This window comes from Nicotiana sylvestris, chromosome 7, assembly GCF_000393655.2.
Source record: "Nicotiana sylvestris chromosome 7, ASM39365v2, whole genome shotgun sequence".
NCBI lineage: Eukaryota > Viridiplantae > Streptophyta > Magnoliopsida > Solanales > Solanaceae > Nicotiana > Nicotiana sylvestris.
In genome coordinates this window covers 28151642-28174675 of record NC_091063.1, presented here as the reverse complement: position 1 = coordinate 28174675, position 23034 = coordinate 28151642, and the positions used below count along the sequence as shown (strand labels likewise).

The window sequence follows — 23034 nt, the reverse complement described above, 5'->3', positions numbered from 1 at the left end:
GTATTTGTCCCACCCGAGCCTGGAAGACCTTTGTTCTTGTACTTGACAGTGTTGGAGAATTCTTTTGGATGTGTTCTCGGGCAACATGATGTTACCGTGAAGAAAGAACAAGCCATATACTATTTGAGCAAGAAGTTCACTAGTTATGAAGCCAAGTACACTTTGTTGGAAAGAACTTGGTGCACCCTAACTTGGGTCGCCCAGAAACTTAGGCATTACTTGTTGGATTATACCACCTATCTCATAACCAGACTGGACCCTTTGAAGTACATATTCCAAAAACCGATGCCCACAGAAAGGCTAGCAAAATGGCAAATCCTGCTTATCGAGTTTGACATTGTCTATGTCACCTGCATGACAATGAAAGCTCAAGCTTTGGCAGATCACCTAGCTGAGAATCCTATTGAGGATGAATATCATCCCTTGAATACTTACTTTCCGTACGAAGAAATAAATTCAATTGAGGTAATTCCGGAAGACACCAGTGCTTGGAAAATATTCTTAGACAGAGCTGCAAATGCAAAAGGTGTCGGGATTGGGGCAATTTTGATTTCGCCCATTGGTCAGCATTATCCGGCCACTTTTCTTCTGTATGAACAACAATGTCGAGTATGAAGCTTGCATTATGGGCATGAACATGGCAGTTGATCTGGATGTAGAAGAATTGTTAATTATGGGAGATTCTAACTTGATTATTCGACAAGCTCAAGGTGAATAGGAAACTCGAGATATCAAGCTTATCCCATACCGGCAACATGTAGAAGATCTTAGCAAACGGTTCAAATCCATCGAGTTCAGGTATATCCCTCGGTTCCACAATGAGTTAGTTGATGCACTAGCTACTTTGGCCTTAATGTTGCCCTATCCGGGCAATGTCCACATTGACCCGCTGGAAATCCAAATCCGAGAAAGATATGGTTATTACAATACAGGTGAAATAGAACCAGATATTCAGCCATGGTATCATTATATCAAAATATTCTTGAAAACAAAGAGACAAAAAGAGAACCATTAGAAGGCTCGCCAGTAGTTTCTTCTTGAGCGGAGAGGTCATGTAAAAAAGAACTCTAGACCTGAACCTTTTAAGATGGGTGGATGCCCAAGAGGCTGGAAAAATCATGAATATGTGGACCCCATATGATCGGATATATCCTTGCAAAGAAAATCCTTCGGGCAGGTTATTACTGGATGACCATGGAATTGCTTCAGTTTTGTCCGAAAGGATCATCAGTGTCAGGTACACGGTGACCTGATTCATGCACCGCCTTTAGAATTACATCCTATGTCAGCATCGTGGTCATTCGTTGCTTGGGGTACGGATGTCATTGGGCCAATCGAGCCAAAAGATTCAAATGGGCATAGATTCATCTTATTTTCCATTGACTATTTCACAAAGTAGGTTGAAGCAGTCACTTTCAAAGTCGTCACCAAGAAAGCAGTGGTGGACTTCGTGCATTCCAACATTATCTGTCGTTTTGGTATTCCTAAGACTATCATTATGGACAATGCTACAAAATTGAACAGTCATTTGATGAGGGAGGTATGCGAACAATTTAAGATCACACATCGGAATTCTACCCCTTATCGTCCCAAAGCTAATGGTGTTGTTGAAGCAGCAAACAAAAATATCAAGAAGATCCTCAGGAAAATGATTCAAAGTTCTAGAAAATGGCATGAAAAGTTGCCTTTTGCATTATTGGGATACCGCATAACCGTGCACAAATCAGTTGGGGTAATATCCTATCTATTGGTTTATGGCACTGAAGCTGTAATACCTGCAGAAGTTGAAATTCCATCTCTTCAAATAATTGTTGAAGCTAAGATTGAGGACAATGAATGGGTCAAGACCCATCTAGAACAGTTAAACATGATTGATGAAAAGCAAATAGCCGCAGTCTGTGACGGGCAGCTGTATCAACAAAGAATGGCATGTGCCTACAATAAGAAAGTGCGGCCTAGAAACTTTGAAGTGAGCCAGCTTGTTCTAAGGCGTATTCTCCCACATCATGAGGAAGCAAAAGGAAAGTTCGCTCCAAATTGGAAGGTTCCGTACATTATAAAAAAATTATTGCCAAAAGGGACATTGTACTTGGGAGACATTAAAGGAAATGACCCCAAAAATGTTGTCAATGCGAATGCGGTCAAAAGGTATTATGTTTAACCATTTTGCAGTACTAATATTATATGATTGGGATGACGAAGGCTTTCATTCTTGCTACCCAAACCTTTGCAAACCCTCTAAGCCAGTTACCTTCTTTGATTACCCTCTTTGGAACCCGAAAATGTTAAAAAAATCAAAAACAAAATTCCCTGAACTACGTTCGACTTGATTCCAAAAGGATACATAGGCATCCTCTCTTTGGTGTTCAGTCACACCAAAACAAAAATCCATATTTCCCCAAAGAGTGAAACTGGGGCAGAAGTTACAATGATCCGGCAATAGTTTTTGTTTGAAAGGTTCCAAAGTTGTAATTCAGTCCAAATTCTTTTACCCTAAATCCCGTTCAAGTCCTTACGATCATCGTTAAAGATATTCAAAATTGGAGGATGTGGTTACTTGGATCTGATACATAAAGATGAGAGAAATAAAATGAGAGAGTCTTATCGGTAAAACCCCGCACGGGCACCATAGGGCGATGGTAAGTAGAGAAATTGAGAATGAGAGAGTCTTGTTAGTGAAAACTCACAAAGAGCACTATAAGGCGACGGTGAGCAGAGAAATAAGAGAGGTCAGTTGGTGAAAACCCGCAAAGGGCGCCACTGATCGAAAAGGGATCCCTTACAACCATCAATATTGATAGAGTCCTGGCAAGGTTTCTCGATTTTTAAGGTATGGGTTATGATGGGTTTATGAGAGTTGGCTGGTTTACACAGATCGGGTATCCAGTCCAAGAAGCATGTCATGTTCATTGAAGTCTGCATGCACTCCAGATAAGTCCTTATTTCCTTTCCCCGAAAGGTACACCTCTTGTTTAGATTGATTATCCTGTCCGTTATTTACTTTTCTTTGAATCCCTTTCAATCTAATTCTGCTCTGAAACTAATACAAATAAAATATGAAAAGATGGGTTTACAGGATTTTGTTTGACAAAAAGTCAATGTTCAAGAAAGGCACCTAGCCTCAGCAAGAGCATCAAGTTGACCTCGACTGGCCATGATGGCCGATGCTTCGGAGTCAAAAACTCTTGAAAAGAAAAGAGATCAACGTCAAATGCCCATAAAGGCAAAATAGGGCGAAAAAGGCCAAGTCCCATACGGGTTAATCATCATATGAAGTTTGAGAAAAGTCAAGACCCCCGGGGTTTAGAAATGGAACCGACTCCCAAAGAACAAACAAGCAATGAAGATCTTTATTGAAAGAGCATGGCCAAGATCAAGTGATTGAAACAATCAAGGCCACAAAACCAACCACCATTTCAAACTGAAAAACTATTCTTTGTTTGAAAATAGGGGAAAACAGGTGCAATTCAAAGCAACCTTGCAAAAGCAGGTGCGATAAAATCAAAGTGCGCAGAAACCAAAATGGTTCTACAACAAAAGTCAACCCAAAAGGGAAGTCCCATCCAAGTTCTTTATTCATTCTCCTAAACAAGATCAAAAGAAAGAAAAAGAAGAAAAATTCAAAATCATGGTAGTATAGGGTCTCCAACCCTAAGCTGCGCCTTTTCCAACATAGGGTCTCACTCCCTAGTTGATGTCGGCATAACCCGATGACTTTTCTAATATAGGGTCCCACTCCCTAGTTGATGTCGGCATAATCTAATGACTTTTCCAACATAGGGTCCCACTCCCTAGTTGATGCCGGCATAACCTGATGACCTTTTCCAACATAGGGTCACACTCCCTAGTTGATGCCGGCATAACACAATGACTTTTCCAACATAGGGTCCCACTCCCTAGTTGATGCTGGCATAATCCGATGACTTTTCCAATATAGGGTCCCACTCCTTAGTTGATGCCAGCATAACCCGATGACTTTTCCAATATAGGGTCCCACTCCTTAGTTGATGCCGGCATAAACTGATGTCCTTTTTCAATATAGGGTCTCACTCCTTAGTTGATGCCAGCATAATCCGATGACTTTTTCAACATAGGGTCCCACTCCCTAGTTGATGCTGGCATAACCCGATGACTTTTCCAATAGGGTCTCCACTCCCCAGTTAATTTCATTTTAGATACAGGGTCTCCACTCCCTAATATCTTTTTCTCAAGGATACACAATCCTGATTTTATTTCTTTCAATAGTAAAGTAGTTGAGAATTTTGTTACAATAACTCACGAAATTTTCCTAGTGAAAACTGGGGTAGATAAATTTTGTTCGTTCGTTTGTTTTGGTGTCTGAGCAGGTTATACCTCAAGACACACGGTTCGAGACAAAAAAGAAGAAAAAGAAAAGAAGTGAACTCAAAATGTAGAAGTGGAGAAAAGATGTAGACTGCTCAAGATATGATTGAAGTCACAAGCTTTGCATGCCCTGCCTTGATCCAAAAAGTTGAATAAAGAATGAACCAGCGTTTGCAGCTAACAAGCGTCAAGATTCAGATCAGAGTCTGCAGGAAGAACCAGTCGATACTCAAGATCAAGCTTCAGAAGGTTTATAGATAAGAATCTTATAACCCGTAACTGATAGGTTTAGTTAGTTTAGTTTTTCATTTTTGATTTTGGTGTAATAAGGAGCTCAACAAGCAGCAACAGCAGCAACAGTAGTGAAATCACAGCTTCTCGGTAGTCCCACCTACCAAAATTTCCAGAACTACATTGACCTGATTTCTTTATAGCCAAGGATATGTAGGAAACCTCCGAAGCAAGGTTCGGTCAAACTTTTAAAAATACTTCCCAGAGAGTATCCAAATGGGCAAAAATCGCTCATAGTTGCTCATTTTATATTTGCCCGAAAACTCTTTGTGTTTTCGAGCAAAGAGGGAAATTTGTGAGCATGTGATTATTGCCCTACTAGAAATACTCCTACAAAAATTAAAGAAATAGATTTTTCTAAATTGTTTTTAGTTTCATAGGATTTTTGTAGGATTTTATTAATTGTCTGCATTTTGTGCACATTTAATTTTGTTAAAATCATGAAAAGTACTACAAAAACGTCAAAAGTTCTTGCATTGCATATTAGGTTTGTGTTCGTATTTTAGGTTAATTAATTGTTTTATTAAAATGAAAATCACAAAAAAATATTGTTCATTTTACATTTTTAGCTTTTAATATTAGACTAGTAATTTTCTCTTCATCAATTTAGGATTAATTTTGTAAATATTATAAATAGATAATTAGTCCGATTTTACAGATTAGATTAATTTAGGATTTAATTTAGGACTTTATTTAATTTAGTTAAGTGTTTAAAATTAAAGAAAAAGAAAAGAAAAAAACAAAGAAAGGGAAAATTGGGAAAACATAATTTGGTCTCTGATTTTTGGGTCGCCCAAAGAACAAAATCAGTGGCCCAATTACATTTTTTTGTCCAATTACGCCCAAACCTCCCGATGCCCGATCCAATTCCTCCCCAACGAAATGACACCGTTTTCCCCTTTCAATCCTAACTGTTGGACCATTTTGATCCAACGGCTCGCAACTCACCTCCTCTTAATTATTTAAGTGTCTGAACCCCCCCCCCCAAAAAAAAAACCTAAAAACCGTCTTTATTCTCTCATCTCCCACCTTAGAGACCCAAACCCTAGCCGCCCTAAGATTCCCACCGGCTCAACCCTTCTTCACCGCCCGGAAATCGCACTACGGCAGCGGAACACCTCCAAACCACCCCAAATTCACACCCTACACTCCTTTAAACGTTAATCCATCAACGTTTTCACCAAAATCCTCGCCGATTTCCATCAATCTCATATCTTAGATTTCAACCAAACCCTAAGCCGCCCTGAAACCCCCCAAAATCACGCTCCACAATCCCAAGCCTCCCTTCATCACTATCCTACCATCTATGTCCCTAAATTCCCCGTTGATTTCTTTGAATCCCAAATCTAAGAAACAGAAACCCTAGTTTTCCCCCTTTTCGATTTTCTTCGAGTTTTCAAGACTCGATTTGGATTAAGACCTACATTAATTGATCGTTCACAACAAGAATGATTGATTAACGTATTTTTTGGATCTATTTCGAAGTTGTTCTGATTCGCTAGAGTTCTTTCTTTAGGTATATTTCCTGATCTTTCTCCGTCTCTTTCTTTTTGCTTTGATGATTTTGCATGTGTTTTCAGTTAAGGTCGTGTGTTTAGACTAATTAGTGTTTTGAATTCACTGTTAGGTTAGTTCTAAAAAATTGTTCGAACATGCTAAACTTTGTGATTAAAGAAATTTAGTTTAACTGTTTGTTAGTTAGTTTAATTGCATCAAGTTTAGATTAATTAGGATTAATTATTAAGTTTTATTGCATCATTATTCTTGTTCTTCATTTTGTTACTGTTTTTCTGCTATGTTTGTGTGTTTTGAATTCAGTTTTGTTTAGGTTTTAATTAGACAAATACCTTGATTCAATGGTTAGCTAGACTATTTTGTTTAAGCTCCCGTTGTTTTAAAGTTTTAATCAGTTTAAAGAATGAAAAGATAATAACAAAGTTCTTAGTGCTACAATTGAAAAACAATTCATGGAATTCAAGGCTGGAATCACCTGGATGATTCTAGGAGGTTCCAAAAGGTATCTAAAATCAGAATTTTAGGTCAGATTGGGTTAAGATTGCAATAAGTAGAACTTAAAAGGGTAAAATTGGGAATTTAAAATGAGAAAAATATCAGAAAGTTCTAGTATTGGACAGATGTCCCCATTTTTAGCATGAAAATGCTGAAATTGGGTAGAACAACTCTAGGAGAAAATTTATCAGTTCTCTTTACTTCTGACACATACCTTAGGCATCCAAACACTCTCAAATGAGTGAGAGAAGCAGGAGCACCATATAATACTTCATATGGTGTTTTACCTTTGAGTATTGAAGTAGGCAGCCTGTTTATAAGATAAATTGCAGTAGTAAAACACTCTCCCCAGAATCTGAGTGGAACTGAAGCTTGGAATCTGAGTGTCCTTGCTACATTGAGTATATGCTTGTGTCTTCTCTCAGCCATTCCATTCTATTGTGGAGTGTAAACACAAGAGCTTTGATGAGTGATGCCTAGTGACTTGAGCAGTTCTGTCATTTGAGTATTAAAAAAATCACAACCACTGCCTGTTCTTAGAACTTTAACAGTAGAGGAATGAATAGTTTTAACCATTAAGAAAACGTTCCTAAGAACAAAAATTACTTTAGTTTTTGAGGGTAACAGATAATCCAGGTGAATCTGGAATGATCATCAACTATGGTTAAAAAAATACTTCTTCCCATCATAAGTAGGAACCATGTACGGACCCCACATATCAGCATGAATAATATTAAAGATGAAATGAGCAATTGAAGTACTTAAAAGAAAGGTAATCTTGTTTGCTTAGCAACTGGGCAAACAGTACAATATTTTTCGGTATTATCAAATTTCACAGACTATCCAAAGGTACATGACCTAGCCTCATATGCCATATGGCAACATTTATTCTAGTATACTCAGTGGTATTTACATTGATAGATCTTGGAACAGAACTTGAGTTTCTTGTTGTAGGTGCATCATCAATTTCTTGTATTATACTCGTAGAGGTGAGCACATACAAGCCACAGTCTTCCTTAGCAATCCACTTCACTTATCTACTGAAGAGATCCTGAAATATACAAAAGTCAGGAAAGAACATAGCTACACACTCCGACTCCTTTATAATCTTTGAGACATATGACATATTGTATCTGAACTCAGGTATATGTATTACATTAGTTATTTTGTGTCCAGGAAGTATGTATGTGGAGCCTAGGCATCTTACAGTTGCTAAATTTTCTATAGGCAGACACACTTTCGCTGCTTTACATTGTCCCAAGTGTTTTAAATCAAACAACATGTCAGTCCTATGCACCATATTATTAGAAGTGCCACTATCAATTATCCACTTAGGCTTATCTTCAGGAAGGATTGTGTGCCATACTTGCTGCCATGGCTAAGCCACTATTCTCACTTCTTTTTCCAAGCATTTGTATAATTTAGTTGTACTGCACCTGTATAAATTGAGGATTCCACTTGCTGCAACCTGAGCAAACTGGTTGTTAGTGAGATTGACTACCTGTGAAAGTGCCATATGTTCCTCCAACATGATTGTTGAAAAACTGAATCTCTCTAGTGTAAGCAACTGAGTTTGCTGAAGGATACTTATTTTTAGATTTGAAATCTGAGGGGTAGCCATTAAGTTTATAGCATGTTTTCCTAGTGTGGCCTTTGAAATTGCAATAATCACAATACAACTGATTCTTCCTCTGCTTGAAGTTATTAGTAGGAAATAAACCTCCTTTATTATTGAACAACACTTGATTATGATTTTGAGGGCTAGGGTCCCACTCCCTAGTTGATTCCGACATAACCCAATGACTTTTCCAACATAGGGTCCCACTCTCTAGTTGATGCCGGTATAACCCAATGACTTTTCAAATATAGGGTCCCACTACCTAGTTGATGCCGGCATAACCCGATGACTTTTTCAACATAGGGTCCCACTCCTTAGTTGATGCTGGCATAACCCGATGACTTTTCCAACAGGGTCTCCACTCTCTAGTTAATTTTATTTTAGATACAGGATCTCCACTCCTTAATCTCTTTTTCCCAAGGATACACAATCCTAATTTTATTTCTTTCAATAGTGAAGTAGTTTAGAACTTTGTTACACTAACTCACGAAATTTTCCTAGTGAAAACTGGGGCAGATACATTTCGTTTGTTTGTTTGTTTTGGTGTCTGGGCGGGTTATACCTCAAGACACATGGTTCGAGACGACCAAAAGAAGAAGTCTCAATCCAGAATAAAAGAAAAGAAGAAAAAGAAAAGAAGTGAACTCAAAATGTAGAAGCGGAGAAAAGATGTGGACTGCTCAAGATATGATTGAAGTCACAAGCTTTGCATGTCCTGCCTTGATCCAAAAAGCTGAATAAGAATGAACTAGCGTTTGCAGCTAACAAGTGTCAAGATTCAGATCAGAGTCTGCAGGAAGAACCAGCCGAGATTCAAGATCAAGCTTTGGAAAGTTTATTGATATGAATCTTATAACCCGTAGCTGATAGGTTTAGTTAGTTTAGTTTTTCATTTTTGATTTTGGTGTAATAAGGAGCTCAACAAGCAGGAACAGCAGCAGCAGTAGTGAAATCACGGCTTCTCGGTAGTCCCAGCTACCAAAATTTCCAGAACTACACTGACCTGATTCCTTTATAGCCAAGGATATGTAGGAAACCTCCGAAGCAAGGTTCGGTCAAACTTTTAAAAATACTTCCCAGAGAGTATCCAAATGGGCAAAAATCGCTCATAGTTGCTCATTTTATATTTGCCCGAAAACTCTTTGTGTTTTCGAGCAAAGAGGAAAAGTTGTGAGCATGTGATTATTGCCCTACTAGAAATACTCCTACAAAAATTAAAGAAATAGATTTTTCTAAATTGTTTTTAATTTCATAGGATTTTTGTAGGATTTATTAATTGTCTGCATTTTGTGCACATTTAATTTTGTTAATATCATGAAAAGTACTACAAAAATGTCAAAAGTTCATGCATTGCATATTAGGTTTTTGTGTTCGTATTTTAAGTTAATTAATTGCTTTATTAAAACGAAAATCTCAAAAAAATATTGTTCATTTTACATTTTTAGCTTTTAATATTAGACTCGTAATTTTCTCTTCATCAATTTAGGATTAATTTTGTAAATATTATAAATAGATAATTAGTCCGATTTTACAGATTAGATTAATTTAGGATTTAATTTAGGACTTTAATTAATTTAGTTAAGTATTTAAAATTAAAGAAAAAGAAAGGAAAAAACAAAGAAAAGGAAAATTGGGAAAAAATAATTTGGTCTCTGATTTTTGGGCCGCCCAAAGAACAAAATCAGTGGCCCAATTACATTTTTTTTTTCCGATTACGCCCAAGCGCAAACCTCCTCATGCCCGATCCAATTCCTCCCCAACAAAACGACACCGCTTTCCCCTTTCAATCCCAGCCGTTGGACCATTTTGATCCAACGGCTCGCAACTCACCTCCTCTTAATTATTTAAGTGTCCGAACCCCCCTCCTCCCCCCCAAAAAAAACCCTAAAAACCATCTTTATTCTCTTATCTCCCACCTTAGAGACCCAAACCCTAGCCGCCTTAGGATCCCCACCGGCTCCGCCCTTGTTCGCCGCCCGAAAATCGCACTACGGCGGCGGAACACCTCCAAACCACCCCAAATTCATACCCCACACTCCTTCAAACGTTAATCCATCAACGTTTTCACCAAAATCCCCGCCGATTTCCATCAATCTCTATCTTAGATTTCAACCAAACCCTAAGCCGCCCAGAAAAACCCCAAAACCACACTCCACAATCCCAAGCCTCCCCTCATCACTATCCTACCATCTATGTCCCTAAATTCCCCGTTGATTTCTTCGAATCCCAAATCTAAGAAACAGAAACCCTAGTTTTTCCCCCTTTTCGATTTTCTTCGAGTTTTCAAGACTCGATTTGGATTGAAACCTACATTAATTGATCGTTCACAACAAGAACGATTGATTAACGTATTTTTTGGATCTATTTCGAAGTTGTTCTGATTCGCCAGAGTTCTTTCTTTAGGTATATTTCCTGATATTTTTCCGTCTCTTTCTTTTTGCTTTGATGATTTTGCATGTGTTTTCAGTTAAGGTCGTGTGTTTAGACTAATTAGTATTTTGAATTCACTATTAGGTTAGTTCTAAAAAATTGTTCGAACATGTTGAACTTTGTGATTAAAGAAATTTAGTTTAACTGTTTGTCAGTTAGTTTAATTGTACCAAGTTCAGATTAATTAGGATTAATTATTAAGTTTTATTGCATCATTATTCTTGTTCTTCATTTTGTTACTGTTTTTCTGCTATGTTTGTGTGTTTTGAATTCAGTTTTGTTTAGGTTTTAATTAGACAAATACCTTGATTCAATGGTTAGCTAGACTCTTTTGTGTTTAAGCTCCAGTTATTTTTAAGTTTTAATCGGTTTAAAGAATGAAAAGATAATAACAAAGTTTTTAGTGGTACAATTGAAAAACAATTCATGGAATTCAAGGCTGGAATCACTTGGATGGTTCTAGGAGGTTCCAAAAGGTATCTAAAATCAAAATTTAGGTCAGATTGGGTTAAAATTGCAATAAGTAGAACTTAAAAGGGTAAAATTGGAAATTTAAAATGAAAAAAATATCAGAAAGTTCTAGTACTGGACAGCTGTCCCCATTTTTAGCATGAAAATGCTAAAATTGGGTAGGAAAAGGACAGACAGCCCTTAAAAGATGTTGTACTATCTGGCATTTCAGAATTCTAGGATAGAATATTCCTTTTTTATACTATCTTTGTATACTCTATAAAAGGAGTAGACTTTCACTCACACAAACACATCTATCACCCTATTCACCTTAAGATTTATCTGAAAACACACAGAAAAAGCTACTGCATTTTCCTTCTTTGGCATTCTTAATAGAAAAGCAAAAAAGATAGTTCCTAAAAATCCCTAGGAAGTTCTGTTTTCTCTTCATTTCTGCTTCTTCTTGAAGATGATTTTGGATTAGATTTTGAAACTTATTATGGGATCATTCATTGTTGCTGTACCTATTTGATTTGCTGTTGTTTTGAGTTTACTGAATTCATTTCTGAATTTCTGCCTTTATTTGGCATTTATTATCTCTCATAGAAGGTATGTGAGATTATCTCCTTTTAACCCTTTTTGAATCTGGAAATATAGAACAAGCATGTTAATAGTGTACTTATGGTTTGTTTCATGTGTTCTTGATATTTATAAGACTGAAATTGTCCATCTTTATTCTATCTGATTTGTTTTGCATAGTTCTAAGTTGAAAACACATGCTATGTTGGCTCATTAACTAGGCTAATGTGCAATTTTGTTCACTTATCTTAATGTGAGGTTGTTAAATCAAATGAACTGATTTAGGCTCTTCTCTGAATACATTTGTTGACCTAAGCATAAAAATTTTAAAAAAAAATCAGAATTGCTTCTGTTAGCTTCTGTTCCTAGGTCCCTTTAATTAAGTATGATTTAGGATTTGCCAACTCTATAATATGCTATTTTTTTTAGTAATTTGTTGCCACAGATCTAGCGAATGTTGATGGATTTGACCATCGATTGGTCAAATTTGTAAATCCCAAAGCCAAAAATTGTTCCAGGAATGTTTGTAACAAGTTGTAGTTTAGAGTGTACCCATGTAGAAAGCTATACATGTTTAGGATTTTAATGTAAATTCTGAGCTTGAATGCCTTGTATTATCTATTGTAATTAAACAGGTTTTGAACTCACTTGTTGTAATTAATTTTGTTACTGTTGGAAAAATCAGTAATAATTTTTATTACTGCTGCGATTAGAGTAATGGCCTGATATTGAAGGGGTTAGGCTATGGGCTAGACATTAAAGCCCAGTCTTCTGTCCCTGCGATTTTGTTTTGGACCAGACTTGTAAATTGACCCAATTAGGGAATTACCTGAACAAGTCTGGACCCATGTAGTTGGGCCTGGGTATCAGGCCCAATAACTTATCCCCAACTATGAACTCATTTTCTGAAGTTAATGTAATGCTAATTTTACTTAGGGTGTTAGAAATTCTATTAGTATAGTTAACTCAGAAAACTTGAATGCAATAACTTTTCTGATGCGATCTTACTCTTGTGCGAATCAGATTGAGCTTGGACAATGTCTGATTAGCGATTCTTTTATTGCTAAAAACACAACCACGACAGGCCCAATCAATTTAGAGTTGCGGCTGGGCCAATTTAACAAATGGTCAGTTGGGCCTATTTTCTCATATTTTAAGCCCATAACAGTTAATGTTAGATTACCCTAAGTAACTAAAATTCCCTACATGCTTCCATGGATATTTTCAGTAATCTAAACATCGTAGTTTTGCTTTAGGCGCAATAATAAATCATTGTGACTATGGGTACGGTTCCGGTGACATAGTTATGATACATAATTCCCAAATTCGGGTGTGCATTTCATGTGACCCGATCATAACAACTTTGAATAATAATAAAATAAACATGTCGCAAATCACGGGTGCATTTCATGTAGCGTGGTTTGCAATGTGTTCCAAAGCGGCAAGTGTATGACAATCGTGACTTGTTCCAAAATAACTCCATAAATAATTAAAAGCGGTTATAAAGTTAAAAATGCAAAATATGTTTAAAACATGTAATAAATCATATAATTAGACCAATTATTAATAGTTAAGCGACCGTGCTAGAACCACGGAACCCGGGAATGCCTAATACCTTCTCCCGGGTTAACAAAATTCCTTACCTTTTTTTCTGGTTTCGCAGACTTTTAAATAATGTCGATTTTCCTCAATTTGGAATTTTTAATAAATCGGTGACTTGGGACACCATAAATTATTCCAAGCGGCGACTCTAAATAAATAAAATAATCCGATTTCAATTTATGTCACTTTAATTGAAACAACTCCCTTATATCCCCCCCCTCCCCCGGGTAAAAAAGAGGCGTGGCATATGGATTCTTTTCTTTTTTATCCTTCTTGTTCTTCTTCATCTTATCTTTTCCATCACTTTCCTTGGTTTTTTCGTCCTTGTCTTTCTTCTTTCTATCTTTTTCTTCCTTCTTATCTTTATCTTCTTTTCTATCTTCATCTGAATGCTTATCATCATGATGTCCATTTGTTAAAGATCCAATTTGTATTGAAATTGGAGAATATTTTGCTTAATTGGTGAAGAAACCCAGATGAGACGGGTTCAACAATTTTCACCGCCACTACCTGTTACCGTCGCCGTCGTCTCAGTAATTTCCACCGCCACCACCTGCAAGTGATTTGCACCCTAATTTATCGTTATCGTTTAAGAATTATTTCTCAAGATCTTGAATCTGATTCATCTTTTCTTCAAAAATTTTGGACAAAATTTTCCTTTTAATAACCACTCAATTAAAAATTAGAGTTGAAGAAAAATACATGTAATAATTATGGGAGAAGCCCACTTGAAATGTTTAGGCTTTATGTTAAAGATAAAGAAAAGCTCTTATTGGGTACATGTAGAAGAAAAATATTGAGAGAAGAAATGGAGAAAAATCAAAAATTAAAATGGGGGTGGGGATACAGCTGTATTGTGGTCCGACCCCGGGCCTAAATGGGCTAAACGGGCCGGTCCAAACGGTCCCGGGCTCTGACGGACCGGGCCCAAGTGGTCACGGGCTTAACGGTCCTAGAGGGTGGAATCGGCTCACTGTGGGCCTAAGCCCACATGGTCCCGGGCTAAATGGGCCGAGCCTAAGTGTTCCGGGCTATTTTTTTTGATTTTTTTATCTAATGTAATTTCTTGTAAATTATATTATATAATTGTGACTTAAATCTTCTAATTCAAATTTAAACACAAAAAAATTGTAAAGAAATATTCAAGGGAATGACTTATAATTTTTATTATTACGACATTAACAAAAAATGACAATATCTTTCTTAGTCTTCCTCCCCCCAATGGAATGAGCACAACAAGGTTCTAATACCACCATTAAAAGGAAAAACACTAAAGAAGATGTGCCAAAATACAAATTACATATTAGTCTACGTATTATCTCTAACCAATTTCATAAATCCTTCAAGGTTCGGAGGAATTTCCATTGGTGGTGGTGGAAAAGAAGCTTCTTCATCACCGCTTCCGGGCGAAACAGCATCCTCCGCAAGTTCCGCTAGCATTTCTTCATTTGCTTCGTCTATCTCCGGTTGTGATTCAGCAAGTCCAAAATTTCTTCTTTCTGAACGGATCCAATCTCTTAAGAGTACTGATTTTTCCAAGCTCTCCCTCATAGACGCTTTATGATCACCGATTTGAAGTCTCGCTTGACTGAAAGTGCTCTCCGATGCCACTGTTGAAGCTTGAATACTTAAAATATCTCGAGCTGTCCTTAAAAGAACCGGATAGTATTTTTCTTTGTCCTTCCACTATTCCAAAACATCAAAGGAGCCGTCGGGATTCTCTTATTCAAGTCCCTGCGACAAATAAACTTGAAGCTCATTTAGTTGTGAACTATCACCAATATTATCACCTTGAGAACCTCTGAACTCCGTCCAAGAACTAAGTGCTTTTAGGCCCGCAGTTCTTTTAGATGATTGCGAACTAGACGAAGTAGGAGTTGGAACATTTGGTCAAGCATGATCTAAGGCAAGTTGATAAGCATTATAAATTGTTTGAGCATTTATTTTAATTGAGGCTTTTGCATCTGCAAGTGTAGCAAATTCCTCATCTGAAAGTGATAAAGCCTTATAAATATTTGTATACCAAAAGTGAGGACCTCCTAATTTCATGGTAAGATTTAACATGACAGCAACACCAAAAATAAGGGGGATAGGGAAAAAAATATTTTTTAAACTTATCTTTCATAGAATTAATAGCAAGTTGATAAATTACCCCACCCTCTGAAAATTGAGTAAACAAATCTGCAAGTGCTGCAATATAAACTAAACAGTTAGAAATAATAGGATAATATTACCCAGATAATTCATTTGTAGCAACATAAAATTGTTCTAAAAAGTCTACAAAAATTTTAACATTAGTCCAATCCTAATTTGTTAGGGAAAAAATGTAATTATAAAAAGTTTGGGGGGGGGGATGACTATTTTTTAAAAAGCCAAACGACTAAATTGGCAGCCCAATGACTAGTTTTTAAACTTCCAACCGTTGGCCAATTTAAAAAAAAAACTTTTTCTTTTGAAAATAGTCGTTGGGCCCGGTTGAACCGGCCCAGGCCCGCCAGCGGACCGGGCTCGCGGTCTCTACATGCAGGACCGGCCCACAGTGGGCTCTTAGGACCGCTTGGGATCGGACCATACGGACCGGCCCGTTTAGCCCAAAACCCATGTGGGGCTCGCAGTCCCGGGCAGGTCCCGGGTTGAGCCCGGACCACAATACAGCCTTAGGTGGGGAAGAGGATGATCTATTGAACTTTTTGTAAAAAAAGGGAAAGGGAAATTGATTTTTAGTTTTTTCCTGGTTTTTTAATTATATGTGATGCTTTTATTGTTTAAAATTATATGTGTCATTAGTTGATTGGCTCATTTGACATGTCAACAATAAGTAGATCACACGCGAGGTGGGTTGACTAAGTCGGTGTTTATATGATACACTTAATAGCCACTTAAAGTGTTTAATTGAAAATAAACTCAGTTAAAGTGGTCATCTGATTGTTGGTGACAACTTAAGGAGCGACTTATGTATTTCGCCAAAATAAAAATTTGTTATGTCCAAATGGGCTCTTAGTGGACTGAGCCCGACCCGAAATACTCAGATTCAAGAGGAAAGACAAAGACAGTCGTAAATTTTCCAAGGTTGGCTGAAACTTGAAAGATACGTTAGAGAGAGTAGAGAAGGAAGATGAGTGAGAGAACAGTGCCCCGAAGAGAGAGTCCATGGGGTTTGCCTGAAGGTGCCAGACAACCTAAGGCCCATCGATGCAACGACCGCGTCGAGGATGTTGTTCAGGTCATCTTTCTAAACCCCTCCCTTTTAACCCCCTTTCTCTATTTTACCCTTCCAAGTCTGTATTTCGCCCTGCAGTTTTTATTGAATTATTGCTGTTGTGTTTGATTATTTGATATCAATACTGATTCATGAATCTTTATGCGTATTCTGGTGAATGTTAGCATTTCGGTCTAATTGATTAACTGTTTCCCGATTAGATTCTAAAAAGACACATATTAACTTGGATTTGTGGTTAGCCTGGAGTTTGAGCAGTGAAAGTTGTTTCGACGCATTTTGTTAGTTTCTAAAAATGAGAAAAAAAACTGATGTTGGGTTTGTTACATCCACATGCCTAAGGCTGGCTCTTGCTCTGATATTATCTTAAAATGGACTTTGGACCAAACTCAAATCTTAAAACATTGCTCAAGTGATGCGTATTATTCAGGAGCATATAAGGAGACTACAATCCATACACTTAACTGATTTGGGGATTTTGCTAAAAGATGAGGTCATCTAAGAACCATTTAGCTCCACTTTCTAACTGTAAAATCCGTGATGCGAAACCTAGATGCAAAAATAATGTTTCATTAGTCTAAAAGCAGGTAAAGGAAGAGTAATAATGCTTAGGGAAGAATCCTGGATATGTTTTGTGGCATTAACAGCAGAGTACTTCTGGGCTTGTGCATGGGAATATGATGGTTCAGAGGGCCGAAGAAGTAGTAAAGGATGAAAGATGACACTTGTGCGATTCAAGAGTTGTTCTTTTGAGTGAGAACAAATCGGGAATCCCACCTAGAATTTCTTCCCTAAGATTAGGTCGCGTAAAAGTTTCACCAAAAGGTCGTAGATGTCAACTTCTACTTCCGATTTTGTTTGCTTTAATGAATGGTTAGTTGCTAAATATTATCTACTGCTACAACAAGTGGTCCAAATAAAAAGAAAGACTTTAAGCATCCATAGTAATGGGCCATTGTCTACTTTTTGGTTCACTGCAAAACATTGAACCACTAGAAGGAACTCAGCTCTGGAAAAATCCGTATCTGTTCCAACTTCCCGCTTCTAGACCAAATTACACTTGCATCTAAAAAGAAAAAGAAAACCTTTAAGTAGCTTTACCATAGCTCACTGAATTAAAAAAAATTAGGGTTTGGGGGGGGGGGGCTGCTATAAGTTCAGTATACCGGTATCGATTTGTTGGTTACATTCTGCCCCTGTTTCCTAAATCAGATACTCAACTCTTTTGAATGTCTGAGTTCGCCACTGCTGTTGCAGATTCTGTAGTATTACCAGTGCACATGTACAACATAGCATTTTGTGCTTGTTTATCTTTGCCTTTTCAGCTGAAGTATTTCTAATATTATGCAGGCGTGTTTTGAGGGCAATCCATTTAAAACGATACCAGGGCCTTTCAAGCTATTCTGGCGGTGCATGCGTTCGAAGCCTGGGTAAGCTTTAATTCATTGTTCCATAGACTACTGTGACATAGTTGTGGTGTTATGTCATTATATGTCATCTAACACATAACAATCATCTTCTTATAAATATTGAATTTCAAATTAAATATTGGCTTACTTTTTTATTTTATTTTTTTATTTATCTATAAAGAGATCCTGGATTATAGTTGAAAATCTTGAACAATTATTCTATATAAAATCTGAAAAAATTGTCATTTGCATCAATAAAATATATACTTGTGAAGATTGTTAATATTTAATACAAATAGGCCAAACTTTATGTACAGAAGTTACTAAAGCACTAAAATCTTTGGAGCAAAGTGTCAAGTTTTGACAATCATGAACTAGGTTGTTTGGTACCTAAGCTTAGATGTTGAAAGGAACAACTCGTGATAGCAACGACCTTCAGTATCAACATCTTTGAAAGTGGTAAGAAAAATCATGTAGAAGGAAGATTTTTTTCTGGGGTTGGAGAGGGAAACGGGTAAACTTGAAGAGAGAAACTAAGAGAAGGCGAGAAATGGGGGAAAAATATAGTAGATATTGAAGAATACTTTGAGGGTATGTCAAATAGCTTTTAGATCCTCAAAAGACCACTTGTTAAATATTTTGTGATTGAGGCTAAAGCGATAATTTTCCAACAACTGAAACAAAAAAACAAGTAGGAATCGTATAAAAAAGAAAAAGAAACAAAGAAATACAGTATGGATGAAGTGCCAATTTTACTCTAAGCAATAAATTGAAAGTTCTGCTTATTGCTTTCAGTTGGCATAAATTTATGTTCCTATCATGATAAAAAGAAGGCTTATGTAACTTTCTATGCCACATGGTTGTGCAGGGAAGAGCCCACTGAGCCATTCTATTACTTGCAGTTGGAGCCCCCCAAGAGAGAAGTGCACCTCGAATAGAGCCTTGCTTTTGCTATAATCTAAACCTTTAATAAGGTTGTTTACGATCCTGTCTCTCTAGGTGTTACTTGACGATAGGAATCTGCACTTTGGAAGGTTGTTCACACCAAAATATTCCCCCGATGAAGATTGAAAGTTTATGTTCTATTTTTTTCCTGTGTTCTAATAAGGGGAAATATCTAATTTAAAATGATGATATAGATAGAACTTCGAGATACTACACTATTTTGCTCGTTATGTTTGTTGGCGACTACTAAATGGACTCTGATTGCAACTTCTATCTTTCTTCTAGGAATGAATGATTTCCTGGGAGTTTCTGGTATGGTGGAAATTTCATCTTTTTTTAGAAAACCTTGGCCATGGTTGATTTCACTACTTAGTTTTTTTCCGGCTTTGTTATTATAGCTGTTGCACCTTCTGTGGGTTTTAGTTCGTGCTGCAGCTGCTTGTTATGCTCCATAATTAACTTTATCCACCCTGGTATATCAGTACCTACAGCAAGAACGAAATAAGAAGGAAAATTTTCTCCTTTGCATAAGATGTCATATGAAGACAACCCGAATATTCACTGGTTGTAGCAATACAAACAAAATCCAGTGACCGGTTGGTTGAGAACCAATTTCTTTTTCTGGATTTTGTCATATCTACAGTCACTGCTTTTTTTTTTTCTCTTTTAAAATACAAAATGGAAGTAAATTAGAAGTCAATGATTGGTTCTCCAATGGTGAGGTTACGTTCCAACGTCCAGGGCAAGTTGAAGAGCTTGGCTGTGATGAACTTGAAGATCTTATTCACATTTATGTTGTATGTTGCACTTGAGAAGAATAGGGTCGCATTCAGTGCTTTTGCATATGCTCTTGCCTGTTCAAAATCACATTGAAATGCTGTAAATATCAGTTTCCTTTCATTATCTAACCAAAATCAATAAAGATATGGTCCATAGTACATATGCTCAAACTATCAATTTCAATTCATTTTTCCATGTGTTACATCTGATCTGCGTATGACTTTTATCTTTGAACCCAACACACATTCCTTCTACAAGGTGATGATATCAAATTTATCCATCTTTTCTAACCACAATTACTATGTTTAGAGGTATCATTAGAGAATGAGGCAGATACCTGACTTGCGATGGTCCATTGCATATCTAATGGCAATTGCACAAAATCATCAAACTTTGTTCCTATTATTACTGGAATTGCCATCTGAAATGAACAAAGCTATTTCAGACATATAGACCCTTAAGCAGTTTACTTTAGAAGAGCAATTTAACAATAAGAAAATCCAAATCAAGAGATTGCTCTACCTGATTCCACTGTCGTGCTTGTTGATACCAGCTAATAACACTGTAATTGATCAGCAAAACAATTTAGACAAGAAAAGATGTTCATAAACTAATTTATAATACTCTCGCTTGTTTTCCTTCAAATTAAGAAGGCATAAAAAATATCATACCTTTTCAGTGTACACCGACTTGTTAGATCAAACATGAACAGCATTGCTACAGAGTCTTTACAAGCTACTGGAATTTGAGTAGATGCAGACACATCACCTGCATTATTGTTATCATGGATTCAGAAAATTTCTTAACTTCTCCTTTGGCCATAGAATTTCGGAGTTCTTTTTCAAATATCTGTTTGGTAATAGATTTTAACCATTTTTGGCAGATTTTGAAAATAAAATCTTCAAATCTCAAAAATAGTTCTGGACTAGTTTTTGAAGTTTTCTACTCACAAAACTTCAAATTATTTTCCAGTAAAATGCATGTCCAAACACAATTTCAACTTTCAAAATATATTTTGCATTTCATCTTCAAAAACTCATTTTTCAAGTTTCAACTAAATTTATGTGCAAACGCTAGCAAAAACGTTTCAGTCAAATTCATATATTTTCCCTCCCTATTTTTTCGCTACCCTTTTCACAACTGAACCAAAAAAATTGTTGGATGCATATTTACCTTGGACTTCCCAGATGCTATAGGAGATCCTCGCCCCTTTAACACACAGAATTTTATCCATTTGATTTAATCCTGTTGTTGAAAAACTTTCTTCTCCTTTTTCCTTTCCTACGTACTTTGTCTTTAATCAAAATAGAAAAAGAAAAAAAGAATTAAAACCATCCAATAAAAAAAAGGAAAAACATTATTATTATTACTATAACACTAACCAAGAAACTTGTCTTGCCAATTTGGTTATCACCCAAGAGACATATCTTCAAGGCAACCAAATCCTCCAAAGATTCCTTAGAGTGATCACAATAGCACTTCCCATTAAAGCCACCGTCGGGGACAGCCCCGCGGGACGGCGAAGATGGCGGCGCGGCAGTGGTGGTGGAGGAGGAATGTTGTCGTGATAATTTCCTATACTTGATGGATTTGCCTATACAGCAACCAACAAGTTGGTTCCAAAGTGACTTCACATACTTTTGAAGTATTGAAACTTTGCAAATTATTATTTTCCTTTTCTTGTTCAGCTTAAACATTCTTCTATAACAAAGCAGTAAATGCTTCACCATTTTATGCTAGTGGTTTTTGAATGAGTTTAAGTGGTGGACGGCTTCTGCTCTAGGCCAAGAAAGTGAAAGCAAGACTCTTTTACACACTCATATTTCTTTCCTTATACTACTACTAATAAATTATTTAATTTTGATTTTTTAATATTTATTATGGGGTTAAGGACAATTGGATGAGTAACGGTTGCCGGCGTTACGGGGGAAGAGTTGACTGATTTTGTGGGTCGAAAAAGTCAGAATATGTTCAGATTGTCCTTGTCTTTATCTGTTCTGCCGCGGTTTGATCCTTAAGAGGAGTTTTTTTTAATAATAATTTATGGTAGATTAATTGGTAGTTATTGCAATAAGGAAAACTGTTTGTGGATCTAAGTTTTTCTTTTTCCCATTGTTTGTGGATCTACTTGGTCACTGCAAATTTTTTGACTTTGATTAATGCACTTTTCCTTGAAAAATTATACTGTATTATTGATATAGTTTAATAGAAACAAATTATTTTCTCCCTTTTATAAATTACCAATTCAAGAAAATTGTTTGATTTGCTTATTTTCTGGAATAAAGTAGCCGTGGCTGAGCTAGAAACTTTGATAAGGGGATTCAAAAAATCCAAGGACGTCACGCCTGGATATTTAAATATGTATTTCTCTTATGTTAATAAAATACAAGATTTTATCCCTCCCCAACTACAAAAAAAATTAAAAAAATCTAGGAACAATCTTATTATCAAATAATCCTATAGCTAAGACAGAGCTATCTACTAGTCTTTCGTTTTATTTATTGCATTTCAATGTTCATATATTTCACTTCCTGCTTAGGTTGAGAGGAAAATAAAATGTAAATCTAGATAATATAATATACTAGTGAATGAACGCAAAGTCACACATTAATTCACTATTTCCATTCATCTCACCGACTTAAAAATCGAGTAAATAAAGAATGAGAAATTACTAAACGATCGACCTACAATTACATGATAGAAAAGCCAGTTCATGTGCCAACAAATCATGCAACCATTAAATGGAAAAGGGTATTTTTTTTCCCCTTCTTTTTTTAATTTAAAAAGGGAGGAAAAACAATTCGACCCTTACTTTAATTTTTCAAATATGATCATCAATCACGTAATGTTTTTTGATTCTCCGTGGTCCCCTACGAACCTAATGAGGAGACATTGAACTGATTAAATTAATTAATCTATTGGAGGACATAAATTAATCTAGTATACTCATTGACATTAGATAATTTAATAGGTTTAAAAAAGAAAAATAAATTTTAAAGTGCATGCGAGTGGCATTTATTCTCTAATGCTTCGCCTTTCTCTTTTTCTTTACGCCCATCCACTAATTTGGAATTTTATTATGAGGTGCCATGAGCGTGCACACATGTTTATGTTTCGTGGGGAGCTATACTTTTGGATACATAGTGTTTCTCAAATCGAATTATAAGGACGAGACGAAGGGGAGATTTAGAACAACAGCAAAATTATTTTCGTGTGATTTATAGGTCATGGATTCGAGTCGTGAAAGCAAGTCACTTGTTAAGATCTAGAACCAGTTGATCAAGTTTGGAAGCACAAATGAGAGGTTGAGTTGAGCAGAGAATTAACTCATTTCATTCATTGAAATCAAACATATGTCT

At 36.4% G+C, this 23034-nt stretch overlaps 2 protein-coding genes across 2 annotated transcripts; one reads left to right on the top strand and one right to left on the bottom strand.

Moving 5' to 3' along the window:
- Positions 1–1648: 1648 nt before the first annotated feature.
- Positions 1649–2161, top strand: LOC138872902 (uncharacterized). Its single transcript, XM_070151322.1, has one exon. The coding sequence runs from the start codon at positions 1649–1651 to the stop codon at positions 2159–2161; it is 513 nt and encodes a 170-aa protein (XP_070007423.1).
- A 17236-nt stretch (positions 2162–19397) lies between these two features.
- LOC104216748 (septum-promoting GTP-binding protein 1-like) lies at positions 19398–21488 on the bottom strand. The gene is made up of 6 exons (XM_009766866.2): positions 21058–21488; positions 20849–20969; positions 20347–20443; positions 20198–20237; positions 20013–20096; positions 19398–19749 (listed from the first exon to the last, which is right to left on the bottom strand). The coding sequence occupies exons 1-6, from the start codon at positions 21403–21405 to the stop codon at positions 19585–19587; spliced, it is 855 nt and encodes a 284-aa protein (XP_009765168.1). The 5' UTR covers positions 21406–21488; the 3' UTR covers positions 19398–19584.
- Positions 21489–23034: the final 1546 nt, after the last annotated feature.